The sequence below is a fragment of the Melospiza georgiana genome, chromosome 11 (assembly GCF_028018845.1).
Source record: "Melospiza georgiana isolate bMelGeo1 chromosome 11, bMelGeo1.pri, whole genome shotgun sequence".
NCBI classification, from domain to species: Eukaryota; Metazoa; Chordata; class Aves; order Passeriformes; family Passerellidae; genus Melospiza; species Melospiza georgiana.
The window spans coordinates 9,109,926-9,123,287 of NC_080440.1; the positions used below are offsets into that span (position 1 = coordinate 9,109,926).

A 13,362-nucleotide genomic window follows, 5' to 3' on the forward strand; every position below is an offset into this window, starting at 1 on the left:
GTGAATCCTCATGAGTTTTCTACTAGGATTACATATTGGAAGTCTGCTTACAAGAGGTAGATCAAAGGACAAAGTGTGGTCCAAAAAAAAAGCTTTGGGTTGCCCTTTCTTAATTCTTGATACTGCTGCAGTTTTTTGAGAAACCCTCCAGTAAAAACAAGGCAGTCACATAATTTTTCCAGTAGGGCATGGAGGGAGTCAGATCTACTTTCCACAAGAAAAACAAGTATAAAATGAATTTTTTTTTTCATTTGTGGGTTACTTTCCTTACCTCAGCATACTGAAGAAGCATGTCTGAAGGGATTTTTTCTTCAGTGAAATCACTCAATACAAATTATGGTTTCTTTATAAGGTGTTACTCTACTGCCAGCTCAGCTCAGTCTCTATTTTGCCATAGTTTCTCACCAGCAGAAACAATTTCAGAGGCTTTTGCTCTGTGTGCCTTTCCTGTTGTAAAGAATTTTAGTGTGTTTTTAGAGGTTTGGATGCAACACACAAACTAGTATCTTTTGAAGTTCATCCTTTCATTGTAGAGCTAACAGAAACTATTTGTGGATTAAAACAAATGCTTCTCAAGATTAATCCTATTTGTTTAAATCTATTTGTATAAAAACCTTTGATTAGGGAAAATAAAAGAAGTGAAAAGCTACATTTCTTTATGCCAGATTTGTGTTCTTCTTGGGCAGACATTTCAGTGCAATCCTGATCTAACAGGAATTGTCAGCTTGGTGCAAAGCCGTGGGATGTCAGCTCCAACCAGACTCTATCATCTCCAACTCATTCTGAATTGAATCTTTTTAAGAATCTTGTGATGATCATTGTTTTAAATTCCTGATACCATATCTCTGCAAAAATGAGGATTGAAATGCACCTCCAAAAAATAGGCCTTCCCTTTGAGAAAAGTTAAATTAACTGATGAGATATGCACGTGATATAAATATGCTTGAGCAATTTCTGTAGAATATAAGCTCTTCAAAAGATGGTGGTTTTTTTAACTTTTAGGAAGCATTTCTGTCTGAATTAGCGATTGTCAAGGTGGCATGGTTGAAAAGATTTTCTGCTGTAAAGAGATGAAACATCAGCTCTTAAACACCTTGGCTTATCTAAGGCAGCAAGTTGAGACAATTGTTTTAGAGCCCTCTGAACACAGCAAGGGACCTGCAGAAATTCTTTGCAAACTCTTTTGATATTGTTTTATCCTAAAGAGTGCCAGACTCTCTTTCACACTTCAGAAATGTGAGAATTTTGCTTATCTTGGAGACTAAAGAACCTAGAAGATAAATGGAGATGGAAATAATAATGAAAAAAATATTGTGCACTCCTCCAGAAAATGGATACATTTGTGTTTGATGCTGTGGCATTATGATTTTGTTCCACTTTCAGAATCTGATTTTGTTCAGCACTATGTAAAATCTTCAGACTTTTTTTACAATTCCTGTAGAGCCTTTTCCTTATGCACAGCAGCTTCCTCATGGCACCCTTGCTCTGTGCATAGGCACTGTGCCCCTTTTCCAGTGCACTGATCAACATTTGGTGCCATTCCTGGCAAACAGCAGCCCTCCATAAGTCAGGGTTAAACTGGTGGAGATTTGGAAGAGGCTTTGGAGGTGATAAAGTTCCTGTTTTAAAATAAAGCTGGAAATGGCAGATTGGATGAGATTCTGTCTGTTCAGCTTTGCTGCCACATCATGGAGAAAGAAGTTTGGTCTTCAATCTGAAATGTTCCAGGTTAAGATTTGGACTGGGCTTATCTTTGATATTAAAGTTTTAAGCTGTTGGTCCAGAAATGAGAATGAGGAAAAGTAAAAAAATTAGCATGACTATTGCTTTCAGCTTCTAAACTTTAATAAATTTAATCCCAGACAGAGGAGTTTGGGAGAAGTCAGGCTATATAGAAGCACTGGCATAATTGATGGGTTGCAGGCAAATACTGGAAGAGTGCAACATATAGAATAAACATTCCCCTTTGCACTGGAGTCTGCAGAAGTATTTCACTGAAAGAAGCTGCTGCCAGCAAGACACCAAGTGGGCTGTGGTACTGCCTTTTTTGGTTCTTGGGATTCTGAAATGAGAACAGGAAAGTTTAAACAAAGCAGACAATTTATCAGAGGCATAATTTTTTTTTAATGTGTTTTGTGTCTGAGACAAAGCATTACTGTTCCTGAGATCTTGTGGCACCCAGTGATTGATAGGGAACTGAATCAATGCTCTTTCTGAAGTGTTTTGTAAGTTTGAGGTACTTCATTGAGTGAAACTTCTGTCAGGGAAATGCTTCATTGGACAGTGTGCCAGCAGTATCAGCTTCTGTACATTGCTTCTTCAGTACTGTAAGATACTGAATTTATACACATGGACCAAACTTCTGACTGGAATGGTATTTTTCTGTGTTCAGCATGGTTTTGCTCCTGCTTACAAAGAAATACTTCAACTGCTCTGGGGTGTTATTGTGGAAGAACTGGCTGACTTGGTACAATCATTCAGTCATTGTGAGTGTGCAGTCATTGAAGAGAGGCTGGGGAGCGCTGCTAATCAATAGAAGCAGGCTTTTGTTAAACATTTGTTTTTCTTCTCATGCTTGTTTTCTGGAATCTCCTCAGTAGTGTTGGCCCCTGATGGTATTTACATTTGTAAATTCTTCTGAATTCCCAGCCTTGTCAGTGAGCAGGACATAGCATGTGGTGAGACTCCACTCAGCAGGCACAGCCCCAGCCTCACCAGCTGTCTGCTGCTCTCCTATCCCTCTTCCTTACAGTGTGAATGTTACCTGTCTTTAATCTGTAAGAACTGGTACTTTGTGCCAAGGACACTGTGCATTTGTTGCTGCAACTGTCTGACTCTGGGACTTCTGTTTTGCAAGATCACATATACTCCAATCAGGTAGTATGAAAAAATTTTTCTGCTTCAGGGCTTTTATGAAAGTGGTCTGATGTCGTGGATCAGACTTTATGAATTGAAAATTTCTATTTTTTATATTCTTGTGTGCTTTGTATTCTTGTGTGCTTTTAGGATGAAAGTACTAAAATTAGCACTACAGCTGATCCAGTCAGTGCTTGTAGTTGGAGTTAAATAGGAATAGTCACAGAAGCTTTGTTATTCTTCTAGATCTGTTAGTCTGCATCACTCTGGAGCATTAATTCCACATTTTGCCTGATGTATAATTTGGCTCAAAAGCATTTGATTGTGTTAGGATAGTTTGTTAGACTTCAGAAATGTCTGCTGGTATTTGTCTTTCTCTTTCCATACATCTTCAGTCTTGAACGTACTTGACTCCTCCTCAGGGAACAACTAACTCCATGGAATTGTGGTGCTGCAACAAATGCTATACCTCAGGCTCTGAAAATCCAACTGAAAAATACTCATTTTCCTATGTTACAAATCAGCTTCCCATTTAAGTCCAGCAGTTTGTTTTCTTCTGTCAGTTCTTCCTTCCTGCTACTGAGAAATAGTTTCATTACTGCTAAAGAATGATTCATTAGCATGTGGTTTGCATTTGTAGGAAGCCAGTCTTGTAGAGACCACATTCCTGGTGCTTGTTTGTTTTACAGACTGAAATGCAGATGTTTTCCTTGTACAGACAAGTCAGAGGTGTCTGTCTGGGTCTGCCAGGCTGGGGGCTTAAGATAACAGCCCATCCCAGGCTGGCAGTGTCACTGCACCCATGCAGACTGTGTGTGTTGGCAGCAGCAGCCCTGTGTGCCACGCTCCATCTGATCACAGGTTCTGTGCTGGGAGGGAGGGCAATGCTGCCTGGCAGCCTTTGCTTCCAGAGTCACATCACATTGCTGCTAAGGTTGAGGAAGGTGACATGTCAGGTCTTGCACAGCATGAGCTAGTGCATTGGTTCTCCTAGAAAAAGGGTTATTTGTATATTGAAAATTGCTCTTTTGTTAGTGGGATTTCTTAGTGGCCAGCAAAGTGGGCACATCAGAATGTAGAGATGGATAGGAGTCAATTAAACACCACATCTGCTTTATGAATTGGTGTTGCTCTGATTTAATTCACTGACCCAACTGTCCAGCACTGAAAAATGCCAGTGCAGGATCAGGGCAGTATCATGTGGCAGCTATAGGTCAGTTGTGTTGTGAAACTGCACCTCTTGAGCAGGCTTGACTTAGGAGAGCAATGAATATGCTGCTTCTGGGTGTGCAGAGCCTGTCTGTCTTTGTAGGAGTGACCATTGCTTGTTTTTCCTTGCAGGATTGTGTTGATGTGCTGTCTGTACTACATCACATGCTGTGATTCACCTGTGGCAGGGTTCAAGAGGGCCTGGGGCATTTCAACCAATGATAGGGACTGACAGCTTCTCTAGGAGAAAAAAAAAAAAACAAAAAAACAAAAACAACTTTTCCTGCAGCTAGAACAGAAGGAATTGTTTTCTGTGAGCAAAGTAGAGAGATGCCTTGGTGATAGCTCATCTTGGAGTGAGGGAGGCAGAGCCCTTTGGTGTCAGAGGGTGTTTGAATGCAGAAGTGCAGACACTGAACTTGCCCAGGTGCTTCCTAGCACAAATAGCAGTGAGGAGACAGGCATTGTGAGCCCTGAATTCCCCTGGAAAAGGTCTGTTGTTTGGAGGACACCTGCCTTGTTTGAGCTCTAGGACCTGAAGTGTTGAGCAGCAGGGTGAAGGTCTATCAGCTCAGCAGATGTCTGTCCTCTTGGTGGGTAGGAGACTTTTTTTGCAAGCAGAGCAGTCTGTTTTCTTCTGAAATAAACTAATACATAAAATGGAGGAGAACTTGTTTGCTTGTACCCTTGTAGCATGACTTTAAATGTCACATTGCATACTCTGATGGTGCTCAGGCTAGCAAGGATTGTGCCACTGTTTGCCAAGAGTCCACGTAATGCAAGCAGCTCTCATGGAAACAGGGCCTGTCACTGGAGTTTTCTATCTCCCTCTCCACTCCAGCATGTAACTTTCTTCTCTACAGTGGAGGGCTGGCAAAATGTTTTGTATTTTCCCCATACCCTTTGCTGTCCCAGTTTGCCTGTTACATTTGCTGTCATATTTGCAGCCTGTTGCTGCTTCTCCACCTCAGTAAGGGGTGTCTGTCTGCCCTGGGGTTCCTATTTTGCATTTCTTGTGAGGACCCTGATTGCAGTCTAGTGTGGCCCTCTGGAGTGGGGATGACAGTCAGGACTGGATGTGGGGCTTCCTCGAGCAGTTAAGCTACTCCAGTGCATTCTTGATTCCTTCCTCTCTGTGCTGTTGTAGCCAAGTACATGAGTTAGTTTTTGGTACACCCATACTTCATTCCAGCTTTTGTATTGCAGATGTTACTGGCTGTGAGCATCATGTCCAGCAATTTAATGTGAATTGATTATCACTGGGATGTTGTACTGAGATTGTACAATTTTTACATGAAAATCATACTCCTAAGCTGTGGTGTGGCTTCAAAATGTGCAAAGTTTGACCTTTTTTTTATTTTATTTTCCACCTAGGTATCACATGCTGTTGCAAAGCTAGTATTAGTTAGTTTCCACTGGCAAATCTCAGAGATTTTGGAAAGGTAAGTGTAAATAGTCTTATCTCGTCTGTGCTTAGTGCTTTCCCTCCTGGCTTTGCAGAAATGCTCAGGGTGCTCCATAGGTATTTTTGGCAAGTGTCTTTGGACCTGGAAGCAGGACACACAGTCCATTTTAGGGAGCAGAGGAAAGCTACTGATTTGTTGAGGCTGCACTGCCTGTAAGAAATTTTTAAGCAGGGACAGGGTAGTAGTGGTAAATGTCTTTCAGTTTAGGAATTATGATTATGCTAGGAACCCTCTAGATAGATCTATCTTAAAATTTGAGATAGCAGATTGACAGTGCTGCATCTATATTTATTTAATAAACATATGTTCTGCTTTGAACACAGGAACCATAAATCATAAAGGAGCACTGACCCTCTACTGATGTAGTCTTTAGTAGTACATTCACACTGCAGTTTTTGTTCCTTTTGACCTTAAGTGATTTTTTTTCCCGAGCTGGCCAGCATTTGGGGAGCCGGGGAAGATAAAGTGAGAGATCTGAGCATTGCAGCTCCCTTGTTTGGTCAGTGTCACTGTAATTAACAAAGCTCTCCAGCTGATTTCAAAAAGAGGGTTCAGACTCAGCCCAAACATACGAGAGAAGTGCATTGGGAGGCACTGCTGGCTGCAGCCCCACCACAGAACACTGGCTCAGAACTGAACATTGTCTGAAAATAGAGAGCATATCAGCTTGACTCATTCTGCCCAGACATTTTTGGCCCTGTAGCCAGCAACTTTATCCAGAGAATGTATAGAAAATACATCCTGTCTATGGATGCTGTTGCCTCCTTGGTTACCCTGTATCCTGAAAGCTTTTCCCTGGGGTTCAAGGAGGGTGAGATTCCTGCATAGCAGCTCTGGGTGATCCTGCAGGTTCACTGATAAGGTTTAAACAAGAGGAAATTTGGGGAAGGGTTTACTTCTAAAGTGATGAATTTGCAAATTGTTCTCCAGTTGATCTAGTCCTCAAACTTCTTTCTTGGTAAAAAATGAAATTGTGAAAAGAAAGCTCTATAGTACAACTAAGAAGTGCTGGTGAGGAGGGAGGACTTACAGCAAGGCCACAGCAGTGATGCTGCTGTTTCTGCATTCAGTGAGATATAAGCATTTGTCTGCAAAGGAAATCACAAACAGCAATATATGTTTAATTATATGGCTGCTGATAGACAGCTTCATCTGCCCAAAGGGTGATAATCTGTCACAGAGTAATCACTTAAATAGACAATAGTCTGGAGTTAAAGTGAGACTTCACCAGGACAGCTTAATTTTACAGAGGAGTAGGAGACAGTCCAGAGCCTCACTGGTGTGTGTTATTGTGGACAGTGGCTTAGGACTGCTCTAGGAGTGTGGATGGAAAATCTTAGCTTAAAAATAATTTTTCAGGGGAGGGAGATAGTTGTACAAAAATATTTATCAAGATGTATAAGGGAAATGTTAATCCATTGCCAGAAGTAGTATTTCTGGTTCTGAATAAACTCTCATAAGGTTTTGTTGAGAGGAGCTCTGCTCTCTGTATGAAAGAACCTCACACAGGAGACATTTCCACTTTCCTTGTTGAAACCTACCCTACTATTTGCACAGAGACAACTGTTTATTCAGGCAAGAAGGATCAATTTAACGATGCAAAATGTCTTAAGAACTTGATTTGATCATTCTTCAATTGCCTTTTCAGGCACAAGTCTAATCCTGCCCAGTTGCTAGTAGAAGCTCGAGTTCAGCCCACCTCATCCAAACATGTAAGTATGCAAACCATCCCGTCTGTTCCCTTGGCAGACACCTCTGACCCCCCTCCTGGGGGATTGCATTACTAATGGCATCCTCTGCCCAGTGTTAACCCTTTGCAAGCTCTGGTCTGACACTGATTCATTGCTGGGTTTACTTCTGAAATGAGAATGCATTCAAGAGGGCTCTAATATTTAAATAGCAGCTTTGCTCTTGGCTTGCAGGTAGTGTTCAAGAATTACTTTCTTCAAGAAAATTAGGATCATTTTTTGGCACAAGTGATGGCAGACAATGGAAGGAACAGAGTGCAGGGGCTTGGCTGCCTTTTCCAATTCTGTAAAGACACTGAAAGGAAGTTCTGGCTGCACAGAGCGAGCAGAGCTTGTCCATGTGTGTCTGGAACAGATTTTTTAGAATTTTTTTTTGTCTTTTCTTTTACCTTTTTTATCTTTTTTATCTATTTGCACTGCTCAGCTCAGGGATGCTTAAGCTGAATTTCCCAGTGAATTGTGTTGCTGCTGAGTCAGTCAGTGCTGATATTTGAACCAACAATTTGTTTTTTGTAGCCAGGGCTACACAGATCTTCAGATACTTCCCACCCCCTTTAAATAGAAACTTCCTGTTCCATGCTTATGGATTTCATTCACAGTGGGTGTCTTGGTACAGTGAAGAATTACCCTAGGAACACATTGCCATGTGTCAGATTATGGGTGATAAAATACTACATCTGGGAAGCATTCAGGGTTGTGGGGGAGAGGAGATCTTGAAAGTCTGGTTTGGCATCTGTGCTCTCTTGTAACTAGTAGATAGTGGAAAGGTTAAGCTGACAGAAGTGTAAGCTTCATGGGCTCAAATTATCTGCTTAAAGTCCAGAAAATAAAATCTTTCTGATTTGACATACCTGCAAATTAGTCTGTGTAGTTCAAGATTTATCCAAGTCTTGTGTCAGCTGTCCCTTGATTATTCCCCCTGCAGGGGCTATTCCAACCTCCTTGGCAGGCAAGGTGAAGACCACAGCACATCATTTCAGTCAGGGTCCTGGGTTTGGACTGAACACTTTCCCAACTTTAATTTACAATTTTGCTCCAAGGAGGTAGGAAGTGGTATAGCAATCTTTTTCACCCAAAACAATGCTTGAGGCAAAACTACTAAACTGAAACAAAACATTACAAATATAAACATGACAAAACTAAGACAAAATGCATGCAAATAATCAATGCAGTGAAGAGCAGTGTAACTCTTCAGTCCTGTTGCCACTTCATCTTTTCATGAAATACCTGTAAGAGGAGAGAGAAAAGAAACCCCAGTCCCACTTGGACTGGTTTTAAAAAGAAAGAGCCCTCCATCTGGTGTTAATTTTGTGTTCTCTGCCATGGGCATCTGTGGCTAACCGTGGGATCCCTGAGCTTTGCCCTTTGTACAGCAGCCTGACTCTTCATTTGCAACAAATCCTATCTGTCTGCCCTAGGTTACCAGCTGCCCCCATGTAAGAGCAGGTCCTGCCTGCAGTCCCCCCCCCCCACAAGCAGCTCCAAGCAGTTGAGTTGCCTAAAGCTTCAATGAGTCAGGTAGTCCTTTAATCAGGGGGGTTTGTTCTCAGGCTCAGCATGGGAGAAGACTGAGAGGTTGCAAGACCCCTCTCATGTATCACTTGGAGGTGAGCTGCCTATTGCACACTCTTGGTCAGATTACCCAGTGCTGGAGTGGGGGTACAGATGGGTTCTCCCCTCCCCAAGGGCTCTGAACCTCCTGCCCAGTGGGCTGTGCTTTGGGTCAAAGACCTCTCTGCCATTTTGCATTGTGAAGGACACTCTGGGACCCAGGGTCCTTGTGTTTCATCCTCCAACAGCTTTATGCTGTCTCCCCCCAACAGTGAAATCCTCCACACATCATGTTTTAGTTTCCTTTGCATGCCTGCTGTATTTTTCTTGCAGCTGAGCCAGCTCAGTTGCAGAATAAGGCATTTGTTTAGTTGTTGCAGTGGGTGCTGCCTCCTCACACTCCATCTCATAAACAGCATCAGTCTTTATAAGAGGGCAGAGTTTAGGGAGAGGTTGGGGGTCTGGCTTTGCTGTATCAAGCTCCTCCCAAGGATCAAGGCAAGTGACATCATTGGCAGTAAGGTGCCCCTCTTAAGTGGGTCTGGAAAGCCTCAGAGGCTCCAGGCTCCAGTGGGTGGGATGTGAGCAGTGACCACCCCACACTCACAGAACTTGTACTGCCCCACCCCAAACAAACACTTTAGATGTTTTGAGCTATTCATAATTTCTCCAGTCTGCTACAAACTCTGATTTTATTTTAGGGAGAAAGATGATATGGTTAAAAGGTTAACTTAAACTTGATTTGCTAGGCAATTCATGACAGTCTGTGTGCTAGAGCTCTGTGCTTCAGCTTGTAATGCAGAATGGTTCTGGGGACAGATGCTCCTAGTAAGTGTCTGCAGAGGGACTGACCCTGTAGGGAGAAGCTGTAGTGGTGAGCTCAGGAAGGCAGTTGCAAGGGTTTGAGGTAGCACATGAGCTTTTCAGGCTGAGCAGCTAATCCAGGTAATCAGTGCAATTACAGACTCAGTGAATCTTGTTCTGGTCTGGAAGTGAGACCACTTAGAACAAATTTGCATTACTTCCTCTTTGATGTGGCCATGCCATGAATCAAGCTCTGTCAGTCATGGTGCTGCTGCTCCATGTTTCCAGCACCAAGTCAGCCTGGAAACTGATGGCAGGCTGGCACCAGCTCCTCCACCAGTAGCAAAGTGGATGCAAAGATTATATGACTTCTCTGTGAAAGAAAAAACTGGAACATAAACTGCAGCTGACAGCTTTGTAGAACCTTGGCTTTGATGATGCTGGGCTAGACCTAGTTCTGCAGGTCCCAGGGGTGAGTGGAGATGTGTTGAAGGCTGGATCTGTTGTCTAGGGATCAGCTCTGCACTACATAGGGGGAAACCAGACTACTTTCAACTACTTTCAGTGGTTTGGTGAAGCAGTAGCAGTTCTGCCTGATTTGAAACAAACACTCTTAATCCTTTTCAGCTGAAGGGATGATGCCTGTTTTGCCAAATGTAGCATAGGCAGAAGATAGGAGATGGGAGGTGATAGTTTGTGAATTCCCTTTCCTCTCCATATAAACACTCCACAATTATGTCTTCCATTACCCTAAATTACTGTCTGGTAAAAGGGCACTGCTAAGTCTGTTTGCAGTGACAGCTGCTCTCCAGAGCCTGTGGAGATAGTCTGGCCCAGCTAACAGAGAATATCAGTAAATCCAGGGAAGGACTAGCACAATGACATGTTTCAAACAAGGTCTAGAGTAAGAAAAGTAAAGGGGGGTTCTGGGCAGCACTAGAGGAGAGGCAGACACTCTTCAGTGACTGTCAGCTTGTGCTCTGTGAGATGAGAGGTTCTTGGGAGGGACTGACTGTTTGGGGCAGTGCAGCACCACAGCACCCCAGCTGCTCATGAACCTGTTCTGGCCTGGACCTCCCTGGAGACCATTGTCACAGTGAGGGTGATGCAGGTGTGTGAGGATGAGCTGAAGATGCTCTGGGAGGTGTGGATGCTCTCCCTGCACTGCTGCTGTGTCTCTCCCCAGGCAATGGTACATTCCTCCCACCACTGCGCCGTGTGCATGCAGTTTGTCCGCAAGGAGAACCTGCTCTCCCTGGCCTGTCAGCACCAGTTCTGCCGCAGCTGCTGGGAGCAGCACTGCACAGTGCTCGTCAAGGACGGCGTTGGAGTCGGTGAGTTCAGGCTGGGTCTGCCCCACTGGCCATTCTGATGAGTCAAGAGCACGACTGTAACAAGTTAAAAACTGCAAATCTGTTGAAGAGAATTTGTATCTGTGATGATGTACTGTTGCAATGCCCCTGGAGTGCTTGTGGATGCAAACATCTGTTCCCTTTGTGTTGGGGAGAAGCCAGTAGTTGCCAGAGTTGCTTTGGGCTTTTCCAAGCCTGTCTTTCATGTTGGCATGGCAGTAACATGTAATTTTCTAATTTAAGTATCTGACCTTGTGAGTACTGGCTGAAGCACTCACTGGTCCTGGATGCACATGTGCCTTGTCATTTTTTGATGAAGACAGTTGGGCTTCAGCTTTTCAGCAGCCCTGGTTTGGTTCACAGTTGTATCCCTCTTGCCACAACAACAGATGGCACTGAGGAAACTGTGCTGAGTACTCTCTGTGCATTCACCCCTTAGTATGAGCTGCACTGTTCTAAGATGCTGCTTTCTCTTCTCAGGGGTGTCCTGCATGGCTCAGGACTGTCTACTCCGGACACCAGAAGACTTTGTGTTTCCATTGCTGCCTAGTGAAGAGCTGAAAGACAAATACAGGCGCTACCTCTTCAGGGACTATGTGGAGGTAGTAGATTTTTTCAATTTTAAAATACTCTGGGTGAAATCACCAATGACTTGCAGAAATTTTGTTTGAAGTGTCTTGCATTTTTGATTAGAACTGCAATAACTGCAGCAAAATTGTCCTCAATAGACATGATGTGGCTGCTTCTGTAGGACAGCCTCACTGACAAAATGCTCTAGCAGGTTGCCAAAGTAAATTCTGCTGTAAGGTCATCCACTAACTCCTTGGCTGGGGCTTCAGAATTCTCAGGGTGTTGCAGCTGAGAATTTCAAAACTTCAGTCTGATTATTCTAGTCCTTCTTGTTCTTACATAAATATTTTTAGGTTCAGAAAAATAGGTCCCTCAGCTTAGGGTAGTCCAGCTGAATTGGCTTGCTCAATTACATTTTATGTGAGTTTTTTTGAAATTAAAGCAGCAGTTGTTAAGGTTAAATATGCAGGAGTATTCTGGGAACAGACAGGGAACACTTAAAAAGCAGCAAAGCAATATGAAAGCATGGTGTCACCTCTTCTCAATAAGAGGCCCTTTGGGAAGAAATGGCTACCACAGGAGAGCAGCTGAATAACTTCTGGGAGATAAGGAGAAGATGGGAAAAGAGCTCAAATGGAGTAAAATAGTTTGTTTAGTGTCTTTGTGGGGTTTTGTTTGTTGTGCTGACTTAGTTTTTAACCATCCATTTGAAATCCCTGTTTTAAAGAAGCTATAAGTAACTAACAAACCTCTTCCATACTTGGAAAGGCAGGATCTGCTCTGATAGCCAAGACCTGGTGACACTTTCCACTCATTTTTAATACAAAATAACTGCTTTGTATGTTTTTGAGGATAGGAATGGTTAAAATTGAACAGATAATGGTCTCCTGGACCCGCTGCTGATCTCACTCCTTGCTGTGTCCACAGAGCCATTACCAGCTGCAGCTGTGCCCTGGTGCAGATTGCCCCATGGTCATACAGGTACAAGAGCCAAAGGCCCGGCGGGTGCAGTGCAATCGTTGCAATGAGGTCTTCTGGTAAGAAACAGAGAAGGTTACAGATCACAGGGAAAGCCTGTGCTGTCCTCAGGGCCAGTCCTTTTGCTTGCCAACAGTTTGGGTGTGTAGAAGGATCTGAAAGGCCTTGCTAGAGTTGTTTGTAACTTGAGTTAGCCTGAGTAATTGGACACTTGTGATCTGACTTCTGCAGGTGGTCAGACGTCCCCTTGCTTCCTAAACTCCTGGGAACTTGGGTGTTCTGACAATGAGAGAGCACAGCTTGAGTAACCAAGGGGTTACAAATCTACCAGTCTCACATTTTGGCTAGGTTAAAAATTTTCCTACAGAGACAGTAGTTAATATAGATTCTGGTAGTAAACATGAAGTTCTTGTTGCTCTCTGCTGGTATTGAGTTTTTAAGTTTGTTTGAGACCCAGCTTTCTGGTATCTCCATGCAAATGGCCCAGGGTATAAGCAAGTATTGTCAAGTTATGCTAATACAGGTGCCTGATATCTGCCACTGGAGTCAGGCTACTTGTAAGTGACTGGCCCACCCCAGAATTCTGTAGTCATGTTAGAGGAGACATAGGTGGGCTCTAGGAAGGGACAAGTCAGCCCTCAGACACATGATTTGTCAGGTGTGAGTTCACTTCCATCCTCACTCTGCCTTTACAGAAGGGGGAACTGGAGTTCAATTTTGGTCTTCACACTCTACTAACAGACAGGAGCATTTCCATCCCTTACTGGGCCCCCAGATTTTGGTCAGGAAAACCTCAATCCTTGAGTCATTTCCGTAGAAATTGATATG

General features: G+C 43.3%; 1 protein-coding gene across 3 annotated transcripts in view; it reads left to right on the forward strand.

The window, feature by feature from the left end:
- The window catches only part of ARIH2 (ariadne RBR E3 ubiquitin protein ligase 2), a 35,137-nt gene that overhangs the window by 11,679 nt on the left and 10,096 nt on the right, over nt 1-13,362 (forward strand). For all 3 annotated transcript variants that reach the window (XM_058031722.1, XM_058031721.1, XM_058031723.1), the window contains exons 3-7: nt 5,440-5,507; nt 7,180-7,243; nt 10,821-10,968; nt 11,467-11,588; nt 12,484-12,593. In XM_058031722.1, the coding sequence (XP_057887705.1) occupies nt 5,440-5,507; nt 7,180-7,243; nt 10,821-10,968; nt 11,467-11,588; nt 12,484-12,593 (512 nt within the window). The remainder of the gene's footprint in view (nt 1-5,439; nt 5,508-7,179; nt 7,244-10,820; nt 10,969-11,466; nt 11,589-12,483; nt 12,594-13,362) is intronic.